At 42.1% G+C, this 23,233-nt stretch overlaps 1 protein-coding gene across 1 annotated transcript in view; it reads right to left on the bottom strand.

Moving 5' to 3' along the window:
- The window catches only part of CA10 (carbonic anhydrase 10), a 185,765-nt gene extending 163,824 nt beyond the window's left edge, over window positions 1-21,941 (bottom strand). Inside the window, exons 1-2 of the mRNA XM_018073398.2 lie at window positions 21,739-21,941; window positions 20,617-21,105 (exon numbers count right to left, since the gene is read on the bottom strand). Coding sequence (XP_017928887.1) covers window positions 20,617-20,677 — 61 coding nt within the window. The 5' untranslated portion in view covers window positions 20,678-21,105; window positions 21,739-21,941. The remainder of the gene's footprint in view (window positions 1-20,616; window positions 21,106-21,738) is intronic.
- Window positions 21,942-23,233: the final 1,292 nt, after the last annotated feature.

The raw sequence follows: 23,233 nt of genomic DNA on the forward strand, positions 1-23,233 counted from the left end.
TTTATTCTAATACTCTTTGTAGGGATAACAGTGGATTGGATTTGAGTGGAAGGGAGATCTACACCCTTCCTCTCCCCTATCCCAGAAGTAGCTCATAGTAAAACAATACTTTTTCTCCTTTGGATGGCATTTAATTAATCCAATTGCAGGACTTTTTGGTGAATTTGGCATGAGTAAAATGACACTTCAGCATGACTGGCATTTAGCAAACTCTATCTTTACCACATAAGGATATAGGGATGTCAGCATATCCTTTCCTTTAATTTTTTGATAGCTATTCTAAAAACAAACAAACAAACAAACAAACAAAATGTTTTGTGGACCATCAAGCTCCATTACTGAGGATTAAAACAAACAAAACCCCAAAAGACCAGACATTCCATTTCAGAAATTAAGTCAATAATCTAAAAGTGATCAGTAATCACTTTTCATCAGACATCTTCAAAGAATTCTCAGCACACGATTATAGACCTGTCACAGATCAGAGGCTAAGCACACATTAAAATGTTAGGCATTACCCATTCTGTTGCTATTAAACACAGCAGGAACCCACAGATAACACTGCTGTGATTTGAGTAAATGTCAAGGTGATCCAGAAGCTCAGCAAATTTTAACTGTCTCAAAAAGTACAACTCTGAAATCCTGTCACCTCCCATCTCAAGTGCCGATCCTTCTCCTCTTCCTTGAACAACTTTTCATTCATCCCACGTGTAAGAAAGTGACACAGAAATGCTAAACATAGACTAACTAAGGAAATTAAGTTAACCCTAAACTTCAAATTACTGCTTAAATAATAGCACCACTTTTCTTCCATCTGCATTCAGCCACCTTCTTGAATTCAGTGTGGTTTCATGTGCGCTGGTGCTGTGGTGAAACGTGGTTGACAGTAGTAAGTGACATTAGGGACATGCAATGGCCTATTTCCTTAGGATAATTATCATCCTAAACAGGCATTTTGTATTATTCATCATCTGTTCCTCAGCATCCTTCTCCCTGGCTCTGTTTCCCAACAAAGTCAAAGTCTTGTCTGCAGACCCAGAGGCTCCATCAATTCGTGTGAAGTCAATCAATAGAAACTAGTACAGTATTAGCTGGGTTAGTGTCACAACTTGTAAACACAGTTTCAACCATAAATCAACATAAACGAGGTCAGAATCCACTTAAAGTGTTAACACAGACATTTGCATTGGGTTTAACTAACATAATAAAAACTGTCATCGTTTACCCCATTTCAACTTCAAGTATCAACCAGCTGTAAGCTGCCCTGCCTCATGTAAATCTGCACTAAGAATGATACAAGATTTGGACCTGGAAGCCTCAAGGCAGCTTTTTCATTACTTTAGAGTTTGTCTGGGCAATTATCTCTGTGAAATGCAGTGCAAAGCACGGCTATTCTGATTTGGCAGTGAACTATGAGTCAACCATCTCTGACCTCCCCAAAGAGGTTTGTACACACTGAGCAGCAGCATCTCTTTATTTCTTTATAACAAGGAGCTGAAAACATTTTGAGATATTGGGGTAAAAGGTACTATAGAAACAGAAAGTACTGTTTTAATAGCTTACATTTCTCTAGGCTTTGAATTAAGAACCACAGGCACTCCTAATGGATTAAAAGATGACATGTTTTACCTACCTCCTACACATGCTGGTATCCTTTTACAAAAGGCTAATATAGAAATTCTTTAATACTCCTCCATGCTTTAGAGGAGCTGGATGGTCTGTGATCCTCAATACACAAATTAAGCAGCACTTTAGGGGCTGGATGAAGGCAGCCACCTCATTACACATGGCCCACAGTCACATTACTGTTATCCTACAGTAACATGACAAAACTAAGATGAATTTCAGTGTTTTCTCTTTCCCCTCAAAAAGACCTGCCTGGACTTTAGGATTGGAAAAGGTCTCCCAACTTCATTCTAAGCCACAGTGAACCAGAGGACTTGCTGTCAGGACAAAGCTGTGATCTCTCTGGCTGTGGAGGGTAGCAAAAAGCTGTCTTGTTAAGGGTCTGATTTTCTTTCTTCTCCACTCAGTCTGGACAAATTCACAATGACTTCATCAGAGCATGATCTGAACCCAGATCAGCACCTGATAAGTAAGAAGCTAATGGTTCTTGGGTCAGATAAGCTGGTAGAAATTCAGGTGACTGGCACTTGAATGCCAGAGTCAGGAAAAGATATTCTCTACCTTTTTTAGCCAGTTGTTAGCCCCAATATTTTTTTACAGTATTTAGACTTGCAGATCATTTGATACATATAAAGTATTTCTCCCATTGACCTGTTTTAGCTGTAACTGCTCAGGACTTCTGCAAATCAGACCTCAGAGGAAACAAGGAACACACAATTAGTGACCACCCTTGAAAAGTTTGATTAAAATGTGTTGCCAAGCAACACAAATTCTGGCAGAGACAGTGATAAAATTCTATTCCCTAGATAAGCCTTAAATACCTTTGTGACTATCTTTTCCTCTTCCTGCAATCCCTTTCTTTATTCACTGCATCCCACAACCTCTGCAATAAAACTAAATGTGCTAAATTGGTGCCTTTTCCCACACAACCCTTGCACTGGTATTTCTGAAGTGTTAAGATAACTTTAAATTGTAAATGTGTATGAATTCCTTGCTTGCTTCTCCTCTCGTTTTTTAATAAAACTTAAAAAAAAAGAATCTAACAAAAAGCATAATTTAGTGCCTACCAGAGTGATTACAAGATTAGATCTTTCCTCTCTTTTTCCAACACCTAACTGGCTCTCAGACCTATTTTTCTCCCCCTTCTCTCTCTGCTTCCACCATTCCACAGCTTCTCATTTGGGCACAATCTCCTCCACACCAGCTGTCTGCTTGTCTCCCCACCCAAGACCCAGCACAGCTGCCTTCACCCAGCCAGCAAGTGCCAGTTTTAGCAGACACCAAAACCCAGCCCAGAGCCCTTCACTTGATAAGATGTAGGCTTTGGGACTTATTTTGAGCTTAACCAAGGAAATCTGTTTCTCTCAGATGCTGACTCCATTTTTATCGTGCTTACATATGCAAATCTGTGTCTGTGTGTGATGGGGGTACATCTGTGGGCAGAATATTTGCAACCATAATAGATGGGAATGTAATTCATATGAAGGAACAGCAGCAGGGTCAGATCAAACAACCTGGGAAGAACCCAGTACATGAGACATGAGTGCTGCTTTTAAGAGTGGGTTAGTGAAGAGCTTCTGGAGGTAGCAGAGGGGATGTTCCTGGAGAAGTGAGTACAGAGATCAGCAGTTGCAGCAGTAAAAAGAAACTTGAAGACAGGGACAGGGACTGCAGTCAGCAAGGACAGAACCAGGGGACATTGAAGCTGAGCTGCTTTTTAGCAAAGACTGGAAAGACTGGAAAGCAGTGGTGAAGCTCTAAGCTCCTGGGACATCCATGGACAGTTCTTGTTCCAGCTCTTTCACACTCTTCTCCCTTCTCTGGCCAAGTATTCTCAAAACTACTCTATCTCCTGTTATCCCATATCCTGGATGCAGGTGCAAACAAGTCTGGGAATTGCTGATCTGCAGCAATACTAAGCAGCAAAAGTGTTAGAAAAAAGAATACAAAAATAGGCAGCAAAGACAGATCCTTCATCTAAAAGCTTCCAGCCATTACAGCTGGAGGTTTAGGAAACTCCTGAGCCAGAGGTTCCACTGTATTAACCTGGAAATAACAGAATAATAAAGGCCCACGGCCCTCTCCTCTAGGAAGAGACAGCCTAGAGCCAGATGTATATTTAGTAAGATCAGTGGAGCTGTGCTGACTGACTGGGCAGAATATCATCTGGGTTGTAGTAGCATCCAAAAGCTCCAATTAGGAGGAGAGCTCCATCCTGTCAGGCACTAGATGAATACCCCCAGCCATGCATTCCCTATCCCAGGGAGACAGTCCAGGCTGCCTTCATATGCTTCTAATTGGGCTCTCCTGGAAGCTGATCCTGAATCTGCAGCATGTGCAGAATGCAGCTGTTTGTTTACTCCACTGGACTGGAACATGAGAATTACTTTAGTGTGTCCCCTGTGAAATGCAGGCTTTGCCAATCTACTAAAGGATGGAACTCGGGGTCTAATGATAAGTTATAAAACATACCTTTGTCCTCCAGGCTCCAAGTATTTGACAGGATCATCAATTTTTGTCTAGCATAAAAAAATTGATCTCAGCCCTGTAGGCTCAATAAATAGGACATTCATGGTTCAGACATCTTTAACTGCCTATGGGAAGTTGCTACCTCCATCCTAATCTTTCTGGTGACATTTTGACCTTCCCTTTGTTTTGGGGAGGAAATCAGGGGAAGGAGAGAAAAAAGAAAAGATGATGTACATCTGTTTTTCTCCTTTTTGATTCTGTATCAGAAATGAATTGACATTTGCCTGGTGGCCACTAGTAGTAAATCTGCTTTCAAATCAGCCCTTTCTGAAACAGCCTTTCCTTGTGCTTTGTTCATTGGGACATTTACATGTTATTTTAGACACCTTGTATAAGTGTCTTCAACAATGCAGAAATTCTGAGCACCTAAACGTGACATGAGATCCATATTGTCATTTATATCACAACTAAACAGCTCCATGAGAGGGATCATTAAGCTCATCATAGACATCTTTAAGAAAAAACAATCTGTTTCGAGGCTGATAAAAGAAAAAAGCAAAGTCCAGATCCCAAGCTCAAATAAATTCCATCCTGTAGGTAACAAGTGGAAGATTCTCTTGAGGACAGTGGGAACTAAAACTAACTGTTGCCCTTCTTCAGGAACAGCTATGTTGGGTAAGGCACAAGGGAAAGGAGGCCACATAAAACACTTGTAATATTTCAGCATCACCAGAGTTTAACCTGAAAGGCTCTTCCTGGAAAGCTTCCAACTCTGCCAGCTCTTTGTTACATAGTGGATTTTGTTCCACAGCTGAAGACCTTCAAAATAACAAAACCATGCAAAGGAAAAGCAGATTGACTTTTTGGCAGGAAGTCAATGTGCAAATACTAATGAAATAATCTCAGTAAGCAGTCAGACTCCTCAAAGGTCAACAGCTACATAGTGGAGAACTTCCACATTTAAGTTATTAACAATTTTGTCTTCAAATATTCTGACAGTTTCTGTGCACTGAGTTAAGGGCTTTAAAAAAATAATGGAGATTTGGTGACTGGAAAGTCAAGGTCTCTGTATCTCTGTAACTCTTCAGACAAAGAGATTGTCTTATTCCTATGGGAGCTACCAACACAATTCCTATTTAGGAGCAGAACCATCAATGCCCTTTCTCCTTTGTTTCTGGCAAAGTGCACAATGAAACACCCAGTCTCAGTGCTGTCCTCCACTGCCAGCATCCTCCCCATTAGTCTGTATCCTCATTCTTTTATCTGGTCCTTCACTCTTCTTTTATTCCCACCCTCACAACCAAGTACTCTTTGCTTCTCAGTAAGGTGGATCCCTCACTGATCTACTCATGCCCCTTTCCCCTCCTAACTCAGAACTAAGGAACAGGTGTAAGCAATGACAGAGGGTGAAAGAGGAGAAGAAAATTATCTTCAGGACCAAAAGTGAATAACTTCAAACTGCCTAAGCTTTGAAATATCTTAGGGGAAAGTCACTTGCTGCCCCTACAGTCTGATTTTGGTAGAGTGAAAGTTAGTGGTGAAAACTTCAGCAGTTTTAATGGGATCAGAAGCAGGACTCCCAGGAGAACTAAGCACAGCTCAAGTCTTCCAGTTACTCAGTGGAGCAGCTTCAGTTGTCATTTTTACTACTTTAAATTATGGAGCACTGATAAATTTACTACCTTGCACCACTATGGATCAGGATCAACCCTACTGTGCTCCTGGCAAATATAGTATCAGTGGCATGTAGATAATTAACACAATGGTGTATTTTCATGCTTAGAGATATCACTTCTATTAACTGTATATGAAAGAGCAGTTTGTCCCACTCTTGATTGTTCCACTCTTCATTTTCTTAAACTAGGAACTTAAAAAATCTCTTATTTTCTTGATGCTGCTTTATATTGGCCCCTCATTTTGCAAATCTCCATGAGTATAACATTTGCCTGTTGTAAAACACAAGGAAAAAATGTGCATCTAAGGTAGACAGTCTTCTTGTCTATGCTCAGAAATTGTATGGGCTAAATTTAGACTGGGTTTATTGGATTCACTTCAGCCTCTTCCAAATAAACAAACTAAATTAACGCAAACCAGGTTAATATCATGCTAGGGGTGCCTACACAGCATTTTGCAGCCCTTTATTGAAACTGATTATTTTAAAATACCCTTTTTTATTTAGACTCTGCTTTCAGAATATGAAATATCCCCAGCCAAGAGAAAATCATAAACACAAATACAAAATACTAGGAGAGATTGCTGAGTTCTTCCTTCTTGCTGTGCCCATTTAGACCAGTTCAAACACAGAAGGGTTGTTTTCTTTCTGTAAAAGTGGTAGGGGTAGGTCTCACTTCCACTTAATGTACTTTTCAGCTTCCTTAACACAGGTCAACTATGAAAGAAATGTGAACTAAATTCTAACTTTCCATGAACCATGGAATCAACAACAGCTTAACCTTTCTGATCCAACACTTCACTAAAGAAAAGAAAAGCTTAAGAGAAACAAGAAGGGAGCACCCTATTTCTGGTTACACTGATGTGTTTGGGATTGCAAGTCAGATCCCATCAGTTCCAAATCAGAGTAATAAAGAAGCCTGAAATGAGAATTCTTATCTGCTGGTTGGATTTCTGCATCTCTCACCAGCAATCTGAAGCACAAGGAAAGCAAATCCCACACTGGCACGATGCCCTTTTGACTCACACATCAGAGCTCTGCCTCTTCAGCAAAGGTACATTCAGGGTGAGAAAGCCTAAAAGTAACATCTCTCTATTTCATCCACTGGAAGGGCCATCACTGCAGACAGGACATAGAGAAGAGCTCAACATGACAGAGAAAGTGATCTCAGGGAAAAGGAAAGGTGCCTCAGGTGACACATGTAAATGGAGGTGGGACATTAGGCATTAAAAAAATATAGGTTTCATGTCCAGCATTAAAACATAAAAGGGAAGAGCTGTTGGCTATGACACTACCAAAGCACAACTACAGCAACTAGAAAAGAAACACAGAGATTTTGCTCAATCTGTGAGAAAGTGGCCTGTACCTGGACTTGGCTAAATTATAACTATTTCACCAATGTATTCATTACTTTACAGGTCAAAACACCCCGATAGTGAAAACTGCTTATGAATAGCACAGTAAGTTCCAAGCTTCTAAGCATTTACTGCAGTAACTTGGTCTGTTTCCCAACATCTTTGCAGTCCTTGGAGAGGTGTAGATGCAGATTTAATGAGCAATGCATACCATCTGTTAATATTGCCTCCAAGAGCAACTGAGAAAAAAACAGCAATACCAAAAGTGCAAGAGATGGCAGGAGCTTTAGAAAAATGGACCATCCATAATGGGGTTCTCTGTAAAAACAAATCTCCCCAAAATGAGCAGACTACATATTTATTTTGCAACTGTTACAATATTTAAGTCAGTCTTAAACTTGGATTAGAACCCTGCAATAAACATTCAGTGTAACAGAGTAGTGGGCCTGTTACTTCTCATGGAAATGTCAAACTCACCAAAATGCCACATTCCAGGACCTGCATGTGAAGGACCCATGTCCTGGAGTCATTCCTTTCTGCAGCAAACTAGAACAGCTCCTTTGAGTTATGCTGATTTATGTAAATACAGGGTCTGGCTGCTTGTTAGTTTGCACTCAAGCTAAGCAGGTAAAAACTGCTGTCCATCCAATGGAGGAGTATTTCTCCCTTACCCAGTGGTTATAAAGAACTACTCTGGATGCTGGACTAGGGACAGACAAGCCCCTGTGGACCTGGTCAGGTAGGAAGAACTGCTCAGTGGCAGACCTAAATGCCAGCTAAAGGCCAGGGTTCACAGAATCCCAGAAAGATTAAAGTTGCAAGAGACCGGGGTGTGCTTTCCACCCCACCATGGACCTGGAACTTAGACCCAGGTCTAAAATCACATGCAAAGTGCAGTTGAAGCTTCAAAGCCTGGCTATGAACATTAAGTCTCTTATGGTGCAAGTTGAATTCATGTCCAGTTCTCTGCAATTAGTCTCCTGGAGAACATGACCTGAGGACAAGACTCGTGTTTAGCTGTTTTGGGTATTTCTACTGTAAAAAAGAGGTCACTTTTTCCTTTCAGTTTCACAGTAACTGTGAATATTCTCATTGATCTATTCACCTCAATAAGTGCTTGTTGTTTACTGAGATAGTGAACTCTGATTTCCTACAGGATAAGGACAGTATTAGCTGGCAGGACAATAACTTCCTTTTCTTCATCCAGTCATATACATTTAATTCTTTCATTACTAATTTCTTCTTCCTCAAGAGAGCTTGCCAAAAATTCATTTAAGTGCTTTGGTTTTACTTCCACTGTCCCAGTTTTATTTGAACACAATATTAAATCTGGAGGGAAAGAAATAACTGGGGGTCCATAGTTTGCATGATGAGGTATCTTTGGCCTACTTTATCCTACAAAGCTTTGTGACAAGAACAGATGTAAAAGCTCCTTGCAGTCCTTAATCAAGACATACTATTACTGAGATAACCAGAAGGCAAAAGAATAAGCCAAGTCACCAGGGTTCAGAAACAGGGATGGTTGCATGAAATAAGGGGTTTATTTTAATCACAGGAATTCCCTGTCAGAGTTTAAGTCAATTATAAAGCCCCTTTACCTTGCTGTATGTTGATATAAACATGTAGAATACACTGTAGATTGCTTCCCTTTCCCAAGCAGATTAATGCAAGTGCAATAAAATGCAGAACTGTACTTTATTTTGACTGTTTCACATCTCCTGCAGTGAACACAAAGGCAAGAACACTCTGCTTGTTTTCAGAAAGACAGGTATCAAAAACACATTCAGAGCAAGACGTAATTAGATGATTATTCAACTGTCTTTCCTATTAAAGAGATAGTCACATTGCAGTTTAAATAAACACCCAAACCTAGTTGTATACAGCTAGGCTGTTGCCATTATTTATTCAATCAAAACCAAAATAAACAACTCCTGTGTGTCATGCAGACATTGTGTGTGTCCACACCACTCTGGCAGGCACCAGGTACTCAACTCCTTTCATCAAAGGAAATAATTTTTGGAAGAATATATTTTACATTCTTCAAGGACCCAAAATCAACCTCTTTTTAATTTCACTGGGAAAAGCCCTGGGCCCTGATACTCCAAATACTGTGATAGTTTAGAAAGCACAATTTCCCAAAAGCTTGAACAACCATTTTGATTTTGTCCAAATCATCTTCAAATGTCAGTAAAACCCACTTGAGGGGACAATGAGCCCTGTTAAGGGCAGACAGTGACAGGTTTGACAGTTAGGGACAGTGGCACCATTTGTATCAACAAAGTAAAGACAACATTTAATTTCTACAGTTCTTATTTTAGCTTCTACTAATACCAGCTCATATTTAAAGATAGTAAAGCTTTCTCCATCCACATTCAGTAGAAGTGATACACACTTTTACTGTGCTAAAGAATAGTGTAAATAAAAAATTATGAAGTTCACTCCCACTCAAGAACAGCCAAGATCACTGTCTCAAAGAGCAATAAATAACAGGATACTGCTAACACCAAACATGAAGAAAGATAGTTAAAACCATTACAAATCCATATCTCTCAGTTACTTAACAATCTATAGGTTCAGTCAATTTAAAAGATCTAGGAACAGGGGTTTAGTGGATTAGTAACAACAGACCATTAATCTCTGCAGCCTCAATTTTAATCCAGCAATAACCAAAGTGATTGAAAATCATTGTGACCACATGACTAGTAAAGCTCCTAAGCACGGTTCCCTCACATACCTGAATCCCCACAGCAGAGGTCACAGGATGTTCCTGCTGGGACTATTTACCAAGAGACCTCTGCTTAATGCTTAACTAAACTCAGTGCCAACATTTTGGGCTGAGTAACTCCACTGCACGCTCCTTCTGTGAACAGCTTGTTCAAAGATTTTATTTTACACTTTATTTCAGCCTATATTAGCAAAGCTTGCATTCTTTCCTGGCAAAATGTCCAAAACAAAGCTGTCTAAAACAAATACCTTTTTGTTTCTACATAAGATTTTAAATAAATGTGTAGGAATTGATGACTGTCATTCCAAGCAAATGCCAGGAGATTATTTCTGTACAGTTTATATAATATCAGTGAAAGTTATATCCAAAACATTTAAGAGCTTTAAAAATAATGCAATAGTATTACATCATATAGTCTGCTTTTATACATAAGAATGTTCTATTTCAAAGATTCTAAGTTCTGGATTATTCAGTGCCTAGAATCAATTCTTAGGTGGCCAGTAATGTGATGATATAATGTGATCAAGACACACTTCATCATTTGGTCCTTCACAGCAGTTATCAGGCTATCAGTAAAGAAGCCATTAAAAGGGAGATCTTGCAAGAAGGATTTAAATTCAGCTGTTACTAGTTGTGGTCTGAAATCTGAGACACAGGTTCTTTTTCAGGAGCATTAAAAGGAAGATGCTGACTACCTTGTAGTGAGAAATGCTCTTTTATTATTGCAAAGTAATAAGTACTTAAAAACATAAAACCAGAGTAGAGGCAGAAGGTCTGTACGGTTTATACATAGAGTAAGGATCTAAAAATGGGAGAGTTACCTGCTGCTGTCTCTGAAGCAACAAGTCAAAGCAGGACAATGGCTGGAGGAAAGCAGAAAGCTGGCAGGCTCTGTGCCCTTTGGTAGATACAGCCCAAATACATGAACACGATGTAAATGGACTGTAGAGTTGTCCAGCTGTTTTTATAAAAAAGTACAATACTTCTGCAAACTTTCTTGACCACGGTAGAAATTGTTTCATAATGTTATTTATGAGCCTCACTATGTTAGTCATATTGGAAAAGTCTGCATCTTCACTTTACCACACAAAGAACTGATATGATTTTACCTGGATAGAAACTTATTTGCTACACAACTGTATTTAAAGAGAGATAATGAAAAATTCTGCTCATCTTAGCTGGTCTTTTCCAAAGATTTTGTATTATTCATGAATTATACCACTGCCACTTCTTGCTTCAGCAAAGCACTTCAGCACATACTTAATCTAAGTTGTTTTATACAATTACATATTAATACTCAGATAGAGCAGAACACTTAAGCATGTCTTTTTTAAGTTTTGCATTTTGCTGAATCTGGGTATTAATATATCTCAATAAAATGGAAAGAGGATGACTCAGTTTTTAGCTCCCAAGAATGAAAACATACTTATGCTACCTAATAAAATAAATCATATTATTTATTACTCTATTTTACACCCTGTTCCACAGTGAGCTAAATACCTGTGACTCTAGAGCAAAGGCACAATTACAGACTGGCAAAGATGAATTGTTAACAACTTGGATAGAATGCCAGAGGGGCCAGTGAAGATAAAAATTATGCATCTGCAGATAACTTTAAATCCCACTCGGAATTACTAACTGCCACAGAGTACCCTCAGGATCATTCGGGCAAACGAGAGGAGACTGTGAAGTCCTTGTAGATTACTTTGTTTTCCAGCAGGCACAAAACCCAATATGACAATAAGATAATGCTTATATGCAATATGAATGTGAACAGAAAAAGCCCCAGCAGAAATGGTGAATCCAGGTGAACATCCTGGAAAATAAAAAACAGGAGTTCAGATATGATGGGCAAAATGCCCTGGGGTGAGGATTTCACCCACTGAAAAATTCACATGTGTGCACACTGCATATCCAACAGCTGCACCAGGATGTAAAGGAATCTGCTGGGATGCTGAGAGAGCAAATTTCAAAGGAAAATTTAGGGCCAAAACCTCTGGTGCCCTTAACTGTGTGTTGTCACTCACACCCACGGGGAGGGGATGTGAAACACGAGGGAGGCAAGTGCTGCATTCTGAGGAACCCACTCGTTACTCATAGTCACGACAGAACCATAAAGAGGCCAACTGAGTGAATGTTAATAATTTAAACAGAATTTAAATAACGCAGACTTATGGAGAAACCTCGTCTGGATCTGAATTTTGCCGTAATATCACGCTACCTCCTGGAAACCAATTTAAGTTAAATGCTGATTGATATAGTTGTTAAATATACCATAATTATACCTCATGATAACTTCTCTGCTAGTACAATGAGGATAAAAACTACAGAGTACAGAGGAAGAAAAGGAGGATCCATCTCTGAGGGGACACACCAGACCCCATTCTGTGACCCTTCACTCTGGGGAAGCCACATGAGCTTAAAGGCTGAGGATAAACCTGGCTGAAGGAAAGTGCCCCAAGTCAGGGGGCCAAGGGAGCAGAAATGACCATAAATCACTGTTCAGCTGGGCTTTGAGTTCTAGAGGTTTGAAAGGCATTGGTTTATGTTTCCTGAGGCCAGACTGCCAGGTTTCACTGTCCACTGAACCTGCTGAAGCGCCCAGCTGTGACCAGTCCCTCCAGTCAGCGACGGAAAGGCTGGAAAGCCATCCTGGATAGTGCAGTCAGCAAGGCCAGGGGATGTGAGGAACAGCCAGGCACTCACTGCCTGAGGTGATCCAACCTCATACCCAGACCAGAAACAAGGTGTTCCATAATCCTTTAGTCACAAGGCAGAAATGAGGGTGAAGTGGAAGGACTGCAGCTACTTAAATTCCTTCTGATTTCTCACGACACTTTACCTCAGCTTCTCCATCTATGAAAGTGTGGCCAACACTGTGCATTCTGTTCCAAGTTCTGCCAACAAAATTCTTTTTTTTTTTTTTAACTGAAATGTAATGCAAAGCTCTTCTCATTCATACCTTTCATTCTTAGATAAATCCAAACTGACATTCCCTTTCAGAGGACTCTGTCAGGCACTGTTCACACACTCCCCAGCAGTGGGATTAGGACCTGTATAGGGTCAATCAGACTCCTTTCCCTTCCAGCAGCAGGATTAGGATCCACATAGGGTTGATCAAACCCCTTTCCTTTCCAGCAGCAGCAGCCCTCCCCTTCCATAACCACAGCTTCCCACATGGCAGATAGCACAGTTCAGCTGCAAGTTGTATGGCATTCCACCAGTGTGGAAACAAATGGCTCATTCTCCATAAAATTTCACTTCCAGGAACACTAGTGAAGTATCATTATCCTTTTCTACCTGCAAGTAGAAATCTTCAGCTCTGTCTTTTTCCTGAAGAGCGAAAGTTTCTTTTCTCTGCTGTGATGGCAAATGCAAATTAATGCTCTTTCCAGCAGCCCAAGTGTGTCACCTTGCCAAGCAAATTTTAGCTGTGGCAGCAGCAATTCTTCTTGACCTGCTCCTTCAGATATCCAACCACCATCCTACTGGGAATACAGCTCCAGGCAGGGCTTGGTCATTTCCACATCACTTCAACCAGTGCAGTTTTCCACAGTCACACATACCAAAAGACCCTTCACTAGTACTCATTATCTTTTTCTTTCAGCATTAATATCTAAATTCCATAGGAGCCCTGCTGTGCTAGTTTTTCTACCCAGGCAGAGTGAAAAAAACCCCCTCTTCTGATGATTATTCCTGAAGCAGAACATGGCACTAAAGTAGTTACCAGCAGGAAAGAACTTGAATTGGAAACAACCCACAAAACTGACAAGAGGATGATTTTTCAAAACCCATGTTTCCCTCTAAATTCATCTACTCAAATGCTGCTTCCAAAACATAGAGGTGTCAACACATTTAGAGGGGAAAAAAAAAAAGAAAGGATAATGTTTCTTAACTTCCTCCTCCATGCACTGTGCTTAGAAGCCACTTTGGTCCAGTCAGTGCACAGCTCCATCCATTCCACACTTAAAACCCAGATGACAAACATCTCACTCTTCCAAGCTTGATAAAATTAAGCAGTAATGATAAAGGGAGGAAAAAGGACTGTCCAAATGAACAAATACCACTGTTGATATTATCTGATCTCTATACTTATTTTACAATCTTGCTAAAAAGTACATTCTAATTAGTTATTTGTGGATTACAGCTGCTGGGATATTTTTCTGGCAACAGTATTAGAAAAGATAAAACTGCGGTGCATTTAAGTTTAATACTATTTTTAGTACAGAAATACAAATGTTACAGATCCTTGAACTGAAACCAGAAATGTTTTCATCTGGAAAAATACATCTAACAATGAAAGCATTTATTTTCTTTAGTTCTGACCGTTGATTTTAGAATGCAATATATGTGAAAACTGATCACCTTCCGTTTTTCAAGATGAGTAAATGAAAATTAAATATTTTAGGGCTGTGATCATGGATAGGCTGTACCTGGCACTCCACAGGGGCACAGACACCTGCCATCTGCCATCTCAAGCTCGTTTCATTGTCAAGATTTCAATTTTTGCAATTTCTAAGTCCCAAATCTTATTAACACTAAAGCCCTTTATAACATTTTCGGGAGTTCCAAGGTCTTTTAAGGTGGGTGTAAATATAGGTCTTCCTCCACCTTCTTACCTCAGCTGTCCCCTGCTAAGCACTGCAGGACAATGTTTGCCATATGGACAAATTTAAAGGTTGCACTTACATGCACCCATGTGCATGAGCCACCCAGCACTCGACTACATCCCCAGGAAGGCACTACACAGGGTATAGGTCTACAGTGTTTCAGTCCTCTATGTTTATGACAACAACAACTTGCTATTTTATCTTCTAGAAATTCCAATAAAAGATCCTTGGCAGCTTTTTAACTGTCAGTGGTTAAACCAGCAATAAAGTATTCTACTACTTTGAATTCAACTGTAAAGAGGTGTGGCTGCAAATTCTCACCTCTCTCAAATGCCAGATTATTATCCTTCTAAAAATTTGATTTCCTATTTATTTACCATTAATGTTTCAATTTATCAGTTAGGAAAAAAGAATTCCACTGAGGTAGATAATTCTCCTCTGTATGGACAGGCACTTTTGTACTTTCTGATGGCATTTCAATGGAAATGCAGTCCCACTGTGCAGTGTTGCCTCTAAATAAGTCAATTAAAATTTGATTCCTAGTTTCTATTCCTTCCAACATGATGTATAGTGAAGATAAAAACAAGATGGGAGCAAAATAACACTTATCACAGTATGTCAGTGTTGTCCATAACTAACTGTCATCTAGTTTTGTCTGCTGCTTGAGCTGGTAATGAGATAATGATGGAACAGTTTTATATAGTCTTCTATTAACAGCCCAGATGGGCCAATCATCCACTTCAGTCTTTGCCATGTAAAGTTTAGCCATAAACAGTCATAACAACAAAAACAGCAGCTTCCTCCTCAGCTAAATTACCACCTTTCAACCAAGAATGAAAGAGAGACTTTGACCAATAGCAACAAAGAAGCAAAACAGACTTTTAGGGAAAGCAGGAATTCCTTGTTCATTGGTATGTAAGGAATATTCATAATGCAAATTCAAAGCCATTTCAGTCCTTGCTACATTTAAAATCTAGCTGTTGTAGAATTAAAACGTCAAACTTTCCAAGAATATCAAGGGCAAAACTCCTCTATAACATCAGTTGCATCTTGAAGAACACTCTTTAATTGTGACTGCTTATTTGAGCTGGGGGTTTATTCCTGATTTTAATCATTTTATCTTGGAGGCTTGGGATCTGGTTCAACTGCATTACAATGAGGCAACACAACCAGGTGAAGAGGTCCCTTTGAAAACTGGGCATCTGCATTACCTAGGAAAAGAATAGCAGCAATAACCAGTTTCCTTTTGTCAGTGTATTGGATAGAAAATAGCTCAGCATAATATGTGCAAAACTATTCATAAACGCTGCCTTCTACTACCTTTACATAAGCTAAAAATATGTGTGTTTTTTTGGCACTTTAACGCCTATCTGGGCACGCTCGAGCTGTAAAACCAACAATAAAAATAAAATGATGAAAAATACAAGACACACACACACACACAGAAGTGAAGCACACATTTGCAGGAGGCTATTTCCATGGAATTTTAAAGTAGAAACATCTTCACACCTTTTGAAAAGGCGGCAACGACTCTGAAGTGAGAAAGCATTGGAGTGATGAGGAACTGGGAGTCTTTGGAAACAACCTATGGCCTCCATCTTGGGAGTGAATCCACGTGGATTTTCAGTTCTATCAACAAACTCTGTGCAGGCATGAAGGTTTGCCCACATACATGAAGTTGTGGAGATGGGATAAAGCAGGAAAGAATATCCTAATGATTAAAGCTCTTCCTTACCAGGTACATGTTACGCCTCCTGTATGCCCAGTGATCACCTTCTCTCATATATATATATATATATATCTGTGCTATGAATAATTCCTTCCCCTAGGATATTACATTTCTTACTTAAAAGTGCCAGAAAAAGCTATTTCTGTGACACTATGTGAGGATAATTAACTTGGTTTCAACATTTTTGTCCAAACATAACAATGAACCATTCACTCTTCTCATGTTGGACATTAGAGCCTTGATATTCTTCTCTTCTACAGGATTACTCAGGCTGTGCAATACTATGGGAAAAAGAGTTATCAGACCTTACAGACCATCACTCAACAGATAATTCAAGCCCTGGCATAATTTAGAGTTCCTACAGGACAGCTCTGTGTTATGCCAGGTAATAAGAGCTCAGAGACTGCAGAAGCAGCAAGACAGAAAATGAAGTGCAACCATGCTCCAAATCCACCTCCAGCCCTCAGTGCCAGGAGATGCCACATTGGATGCTCAATACACAGTGCAATTCCTGGGTAGACAAGGCCTTTTTTACACCATCTCAGTTGCTCATGATACATGATTTATGACACTTGTGTGCTGCCAAGCAGGCCAAAGAAGTTGCATCATGAAGGGGATTTGCCCCTCTGTGACTTGGGGACTTGGCAAAGGATAAAAATAAAACACTTCCATATTAGTAGCCAAAAGCCAAAACTATAAGAGGTAGTATATCAATTCATAGGAAGGCATAAAGATGTTGACCATTAAGGTTTTATAAATTATTTTTTTGATGGACTAACAGAAAATACACTTGGAGACCTTCTTTATCAATGCCCATGACAGCTTCGTTTTCTTATTTAATTCAAGTATCCTGCAAAGGTTTGAAAACAACATTCTAGCTTTCTACTTGAAATTGATTGTTAATATCTAGAATCACCAAAAAAATAAGATCCCTCATGGTTCATACAAATGACTATGCAAGGAAATGTGGTTGCCACTATGGGCTCAACCCCACCCCACTGATGCTAATTAATCTTTGGTGGTATTATTACTCAGGGAGGAAATTCTGGACATCATACCAGTTATCTTCTGGTATCAACAACAGTTATCTTCTTTGTATACAAACAGTGTAATCCCTCTACCATGATTATCTGCATCTTCAAAGGAACAACCACCACTGAGGTCTTACTCCAGCATTGTGTCTACAGGACATCTTCACCTCCACTCCCCTGTGTTCCTTCCATGCTGAACAGTATAATTAAAAGGACAAAACCTCAGAAGTCATAATACAAATCATGACTATTTTTCCTCAGAGACTACAACTCATAGGAGTTGTAGTCATAGGAATATGACTTTGAAGGTAGACGAGGGTTTTCATTTCTTTCTGAAGGACAGAAATGGTTTTCGTGGTCCTTCAACATGTTCTTGTGTCTCATTTGCATCTGCACAAAGAAAGTACATTTTCTTTTCAAACAAGCAATTTGAAGTAGCAAAAGCCTGAATCCAGTATGCCAAGAAAACAAAAATATTCAGTTTACGATGTTCACAGATAAATTATTTCCCAAACACAAGGTCCAGTAATTAAAAAAAAAAAAAAATCCTAAATCTCAGTATCATTTCTTCCAAACCAAGCAACCTCTCATACACACAGCTGACTGATAAAATTATAAGGTATAAAATATTTTGAAAATATATGCACATCTCTTTTCAGTAGATTAAACTACCTTCCATATACTGTCTCCAAGAAATTCATGTGTGAGACACCAAAAGTCAACTGTATAACTTCATTATTTACTTTAAATAAGACAGCACAAGTGCTACATTCAGCTTAATTTATATTTAAATGTTATGTAAATACAGAGCAAAAGACAACGTGACATAACATTGAACCTCTGCTTAATAAATAAGTCTATTAGTAATGATAAATTAATAGTCTGTTGAATTCAGTGACTGACATCATCCCTTTGAACAGCAGCCCTTAATAGACCCTAATCCAAATAACCACTGGAATTAGTAGGAGGGCCATCACAGGTTTAAACAGACCCTGAATCAAGCATTTGCTGATGTTCAGGAAAGATCCATGCACGAGAGATCTGGCTTGTGGCTTCACTGCTGGAACTACTGACTTAATGAGGAAAAAAAAAAAAGAAACTAAATACTACCACACACTCTAATTTACATTCTGGTAATTTGCAGCACTAGAGCTCAACTAATGGGTTTTTTAAGTAACATGTTGAATGAATAACCAGTGCTGAAGCGCTAAAAATACACAGTGTCTGGAATCCAGTGTGGAGGCAAACCCTTAACAGGCTTTGCACCACCTTCTCTCACTTGTACTGTTATCCAGACATCCCATATATTACAAAAAATAGTGTAAAAAAGAGAGCAGAAGAAAGATACAAAGCATTAGTGCCAGTCAGATATCTACAAATCTTAATCCTTTTTACCAAGATGACAAACAGTAAGGATTCCTGAAAAAAAAAAAATCCCTAGGAAGAAAAAAAAAAAGAAAAAAAGGCTAAAACATGTACACATCCTCTGTGTGGTTAAAATTATTTGAAACCACAGCTTTAACCACGCAGCAGAAGCATCCCACCATTCACTTATCCACTTTATTCCACCCCAAAAAGGAACAAAATAAGAGAAAAAGCAAGCAGAGATGGTATCAGTCTGTACAGTGTTAGGTATTAGTGCTAGAGGGAGATGGAGAGCGATGGGAGCCCCTGCAGGACTGATCCCACTGGTTCACAAGCCTGGGCTCTGAAGAGGAGGAAAGGAGGGGGGGAGCTCTGGGAACACCGACAGCTGAATGCATGGCAGAAGGAGCTGCACAGAACGGGACAGCTTCTTTCTGTCTCAGGATATTACTGTCAGAATGGGCAAGAAAGCAATGAGCTTCAGTTTTCCATTCTCACTGTGGCACTTTAGGAAGTGCCTAATTTGAGGAGAACTGGACAGGTGGCACATCACGCTGAGCTAAATAGATAAGTGTGAGATTTAAATGACAAGAGGCAGCAGGTTTTCGCTGTTCTAAAAAGTGAGAGAGTGAATTATTCTGATGGTACCAATGGGCACAAGTGGAAGGTCAGCCTGGGGTGCTGCCAGTGTCACCCGGGTGCCCGGTAGCAGATGGTGCCAGTCTGTGGGGATAAAAGCAGGGCTGACGTACACCGTGAGCAGACAGCAAAGCTATTTGCTCAGGAATAAAAAAGCTTTGGGGCAGGTGCAGGCAATACAAATGAACAGAGGTGCTGAGCCTCCAGTGTTGGTGTAAGTGTCACCAGTCAAGGGCTGTAAGGGTGGATGGGTTGGGAAGTGCTGCAGGAAGCGCAGTGGGGCCCGGCGCTGCCAGGGTGAGATGCTGCAGGTGCTGTTGGAGGGGACATGGCCCAGGCCAACCTCTGCATGGTCCCAGGGGAGCTTTGGAGCTCCCTCCCCCTGCACACCTCCAGGTTGGACATCGAGATGTCCACCAGGACCCCCGAGCTCTCCCCGGCAGTGCCTTGCCTGCGTTGCCTGCGTTCCCATTTCCAGACTTATGCAATGGCTGGAGGGCAGAGTCAGCCTGCAGAGAAGTGGAACAGCAGGAGACACAGGCAGCCTGGATCCCCATGGGGCTCCCTGGAGTGTCCCAAACTAGAAAACTGGCCACCTCCCCGCTCCTGCCTCCCACCAACATATTTATTCCAGCATGACCAACGTGACAAATTAACGAGAGAGCCAGGGCTTCTGCAGTCGAAGGGAGTGTTTTCCCCAAGGATAAATTGTTCCAATCCTTTATGCTCGACACCCGGCTGTGCCTATTCATTAATTGGACAAGCTCTGGTGACAACTGAAATTACCTGACTTCTACAAACTGGAGGGGAGAGAGATCTTTGCAAGCTTAAAATAAAGGTGGAAATCCCAGCCACCACAGAGCTGTCTGAATGGGGCTTTTTTTAAAGGAAAAAAAAAATCCATTTTCAGAGCACAGCCACAGTAAAGCTCACTTTAAAAGCAGAGGCACATTCTTCACTGTTATCCCTCTCTTTGCAGACCCTGAACTGTGGCACCAGAGCATGACAAGTCCATCAACAAACCGCAAACCCTTTAAGATCTGCAGATCAGCCGAGTTTAAGAACTTCAGGAGCTGTGAAATTCCAGGATCACAGCAATGCTGCGAATAATTATCACAATCAGGTACATTACGAATTATCACCCTTTTTCCTTATCAGTACACTGTGGTTATTCACTGCAACCAATGTATCATAATTACAACACAGGTGTTGGAATTAAGGGGGAGAGGGAAGTGATGTTTGTGGATTTCTGTCACGACTCACTCACAACACATCATTCATGTGCTTTTCAACCACAATTTTGATTTAACTGTACCTCTTGCCCCTTAATAAGGGGAAGCCTGGGAACCCTGTACGGTATTTCCCCCCCTCCCTCGCCCTTTCTGTGCTGCGTACCTGAAATGCAGACGATGAAATTCGCTTGCAGAAGAAAAAGTACCTCCCAAACAATTTCCATCCTCCGATTCTCATGCCAAGTGCATCCCTCGGCGAAAAAAAATAACAAAGATCAATATCGCAGTTTGAACGATCCCAGCAAATTTCCTTTCGGACTTGCAGACTGTATTCCCCAGATGTGCTGACAACACATGTCCGGGCTCTCTCTCCGCACGGCTCAAGCGAGATCCCTTCCCTTCCTTCGCCCTCCAAAAAAGACCACGAAGCCAACTGCCTGCACCGGGCTCTTCCTCCACGAGCGAGAAAAAAATCCACCAGATTTCCCAACACGACATAAGACAACAAACCCCCAACCGATCCGATCCGGAGAGTCTCTATTCCAGGGCGGCCAGGTGCAAGTCAACCCCAAACTCTGCACGTCTCAGCGGGGCAGTGCCGGCATCGCCGGGGGAGGGAGGCGGCGGAGGGAGGGGGATTCCCCTCCTGCTGCTACAAGAACGAGCGGAAAAGAGATTAATACCCGCTGCAACGCGCTCGCCACCCCCGCCCCTCCCGCCGCTCCGCAGCTCCGAGCGCGGCTCCCCAGCCCCGCCGCGGATGCTGCAATCCCGGCGCGCCGCGGCGGCTTCCGACAGGCGACTGCAGGGGTCGGGCTTGCCCCGCTCACGGAGCCCCTTCCCGGCCGGGGATGGACCCGCCGCCCCCGCGCCCACCCCGCGGCCCCCGGAGAACGCGGGTCGGGGTTGTTTGGGTGGGGTGTGTGTGTGGGGGTGTGTGTCCCCCTAAATCCCATCGGCGGGCGGTCGGAGCCTGCGAGCAGCGAGGGCTGAGCGCATCGCCGGCCGGCTTCGCTAAGAACGCCGATATTTTAAAACTTATTTAAACAAGGAGGGGAAGGGAATAAGACTCAAACTTCTTGTCGGGTTGGCGGTGGAAGGGCAGCGAGAGGCTCCAGCCGAGAGTTAGCGAAGTACCTGCGCCGCAACGCATAGCTGATGGCATCCCCCAGGCACAATAGTTCTGCACAGATCCTACCCACCACCCCCCGCCCGAAAAAAAAAAAAAGAATAACGGTAATAATACAAAAAAGAATTGTCGGTTTTGGGGCAATCCCTTACTTACCCCCAAATCCTCCTGCTCCTTATCCTCCTCGGCTCATCGGACGCGCCGCTCCCGCCCGCAGTCCCAAAAACAGGTCGAGGTCACGCTCCGCGCCGCCGGGGCTGCGGCCGCCGCTACCTCCACCTTTAGCTGTCAGGAGGTACCAATCGCCTCCTCGGGGGCTTCCCCTCCTCCCCTAATCCCGGCTGCGTCCCGCCATGTCCCGAGCCGCAGCCGGGCTGCGGGGCCGGCGGGGCTGTTGCTGGCGGCGCCACGGGCGCGGGCGGGCGCGCTCCCGCCGCGGAGGCGGTGCCTGCGCGGGCGGGGGCGGCGGCGCGGCCGCTCTGCGGTGGGACCGCGGGCCGGCCCGGAGCGGGGGCGGCGGGGGGGAGAGGCACGACCCCTCCCTTCCCTTCCCCCTTCCCTCGCGGTCTGTCTTCTTCTCAGGAAAGCGCATTCCAGAGGATGCTGCTCACTTTGTTTAAAAAAAAAAAAAAAAAAAAAAAAAAAAAGTGGGTCCGGTTTTTATTTTTCTCCCCCATTCCTTTTTTTTTTTTTTTTTTTTTTTTTTTTTTAAGAGGCGCACCTGGCGCGGGGAGAGGATGGTTTCCACTCGCTGCGGATGGGGGAAAGTGGGCGCAGCAAGGCAGCGCTGGCGGAGTCAGGGGCTGCGCGGCACGGGGAGGTGGGCAGGGGCTGCCCCGGGCCGCGGGTGCCCGGCGGGTGGCTCGGGATGTCGTGGAAGAAGGGAGGGGACGCGGGGTTTGGGCTGCGAACGAAAATCCCGGCTCAGGGCAGGTGTGAAAAGGTGTATCCTGCGACTGCGGGTGCCTTCATTGATCCCAGCAAGGCAGAGGGAAGGGGGAGGGAGAGAGATGCTTTGGGTATCAAACTGATATCCCAGCTCTTGGCAGGTGTGCAGAGGTCATATTACAAACGCTCCAGCGGGGGATGCATGCATAATGGATTGAAAATAGATTGGTTTATAAACAGTTCTCCAAACTAGGGCATACTTTTAAAACACATGTATGTATTCTAGCAAAATGAGGATGCCCGGATCTCTGAATGGGGAAGGAGAGCGTCTTTAAGAGAAGAAACCACAGGCTACGTTGTTATTTTCCTTGTCTCTGGGAAATGTGTTGGAGTCATAGGTTTCAAATATACCTGATGGTATTTAATGGTGGTAGATCAGATTTCTTGAGTGCTTCAAAGCAACTGGATGGGACAAAATCATCACTATTTTGAAAGAAAGAATTGAACTGCAGGCACTTAATAGTCAGTGTGATTCTTGTGTTCGTTTTGCTAGTTCCCAGGGTGGTGTAAGTGCTCATTGCACTGCAGCAATCTCTGCTGATGTTTACTCCATCTCTTCTCATGGCTTATAAAGAGACTCAGGATTTTAACAAATTAGTTGCCATCATCTGCCCAGTGAGAAGAGTGAAGCTGGACATGAGGCACAGTCATTCAAGGCTTTAGGGACAAATGGCTTACCTTAAAGAATTCCCATACGTATCAA

This window comes from Manacus vitellinus, unplaced genomic scaffold, assembly GCF_001715985.3.
Source record: "Manacus vitellinus isolate BGI_N305 unplaced genomic scaffold, ASM171598v3 scaffold_24_pilon, whole genome shotgun sequence".
In the NCBI taxonomy this organism is placed as follows: domain Eukaryota; kingdom Metazoa; phylum Chordata; class Aves; order Passeriformes; family Pipridae; genus Manacus; species Manacus vitellinus.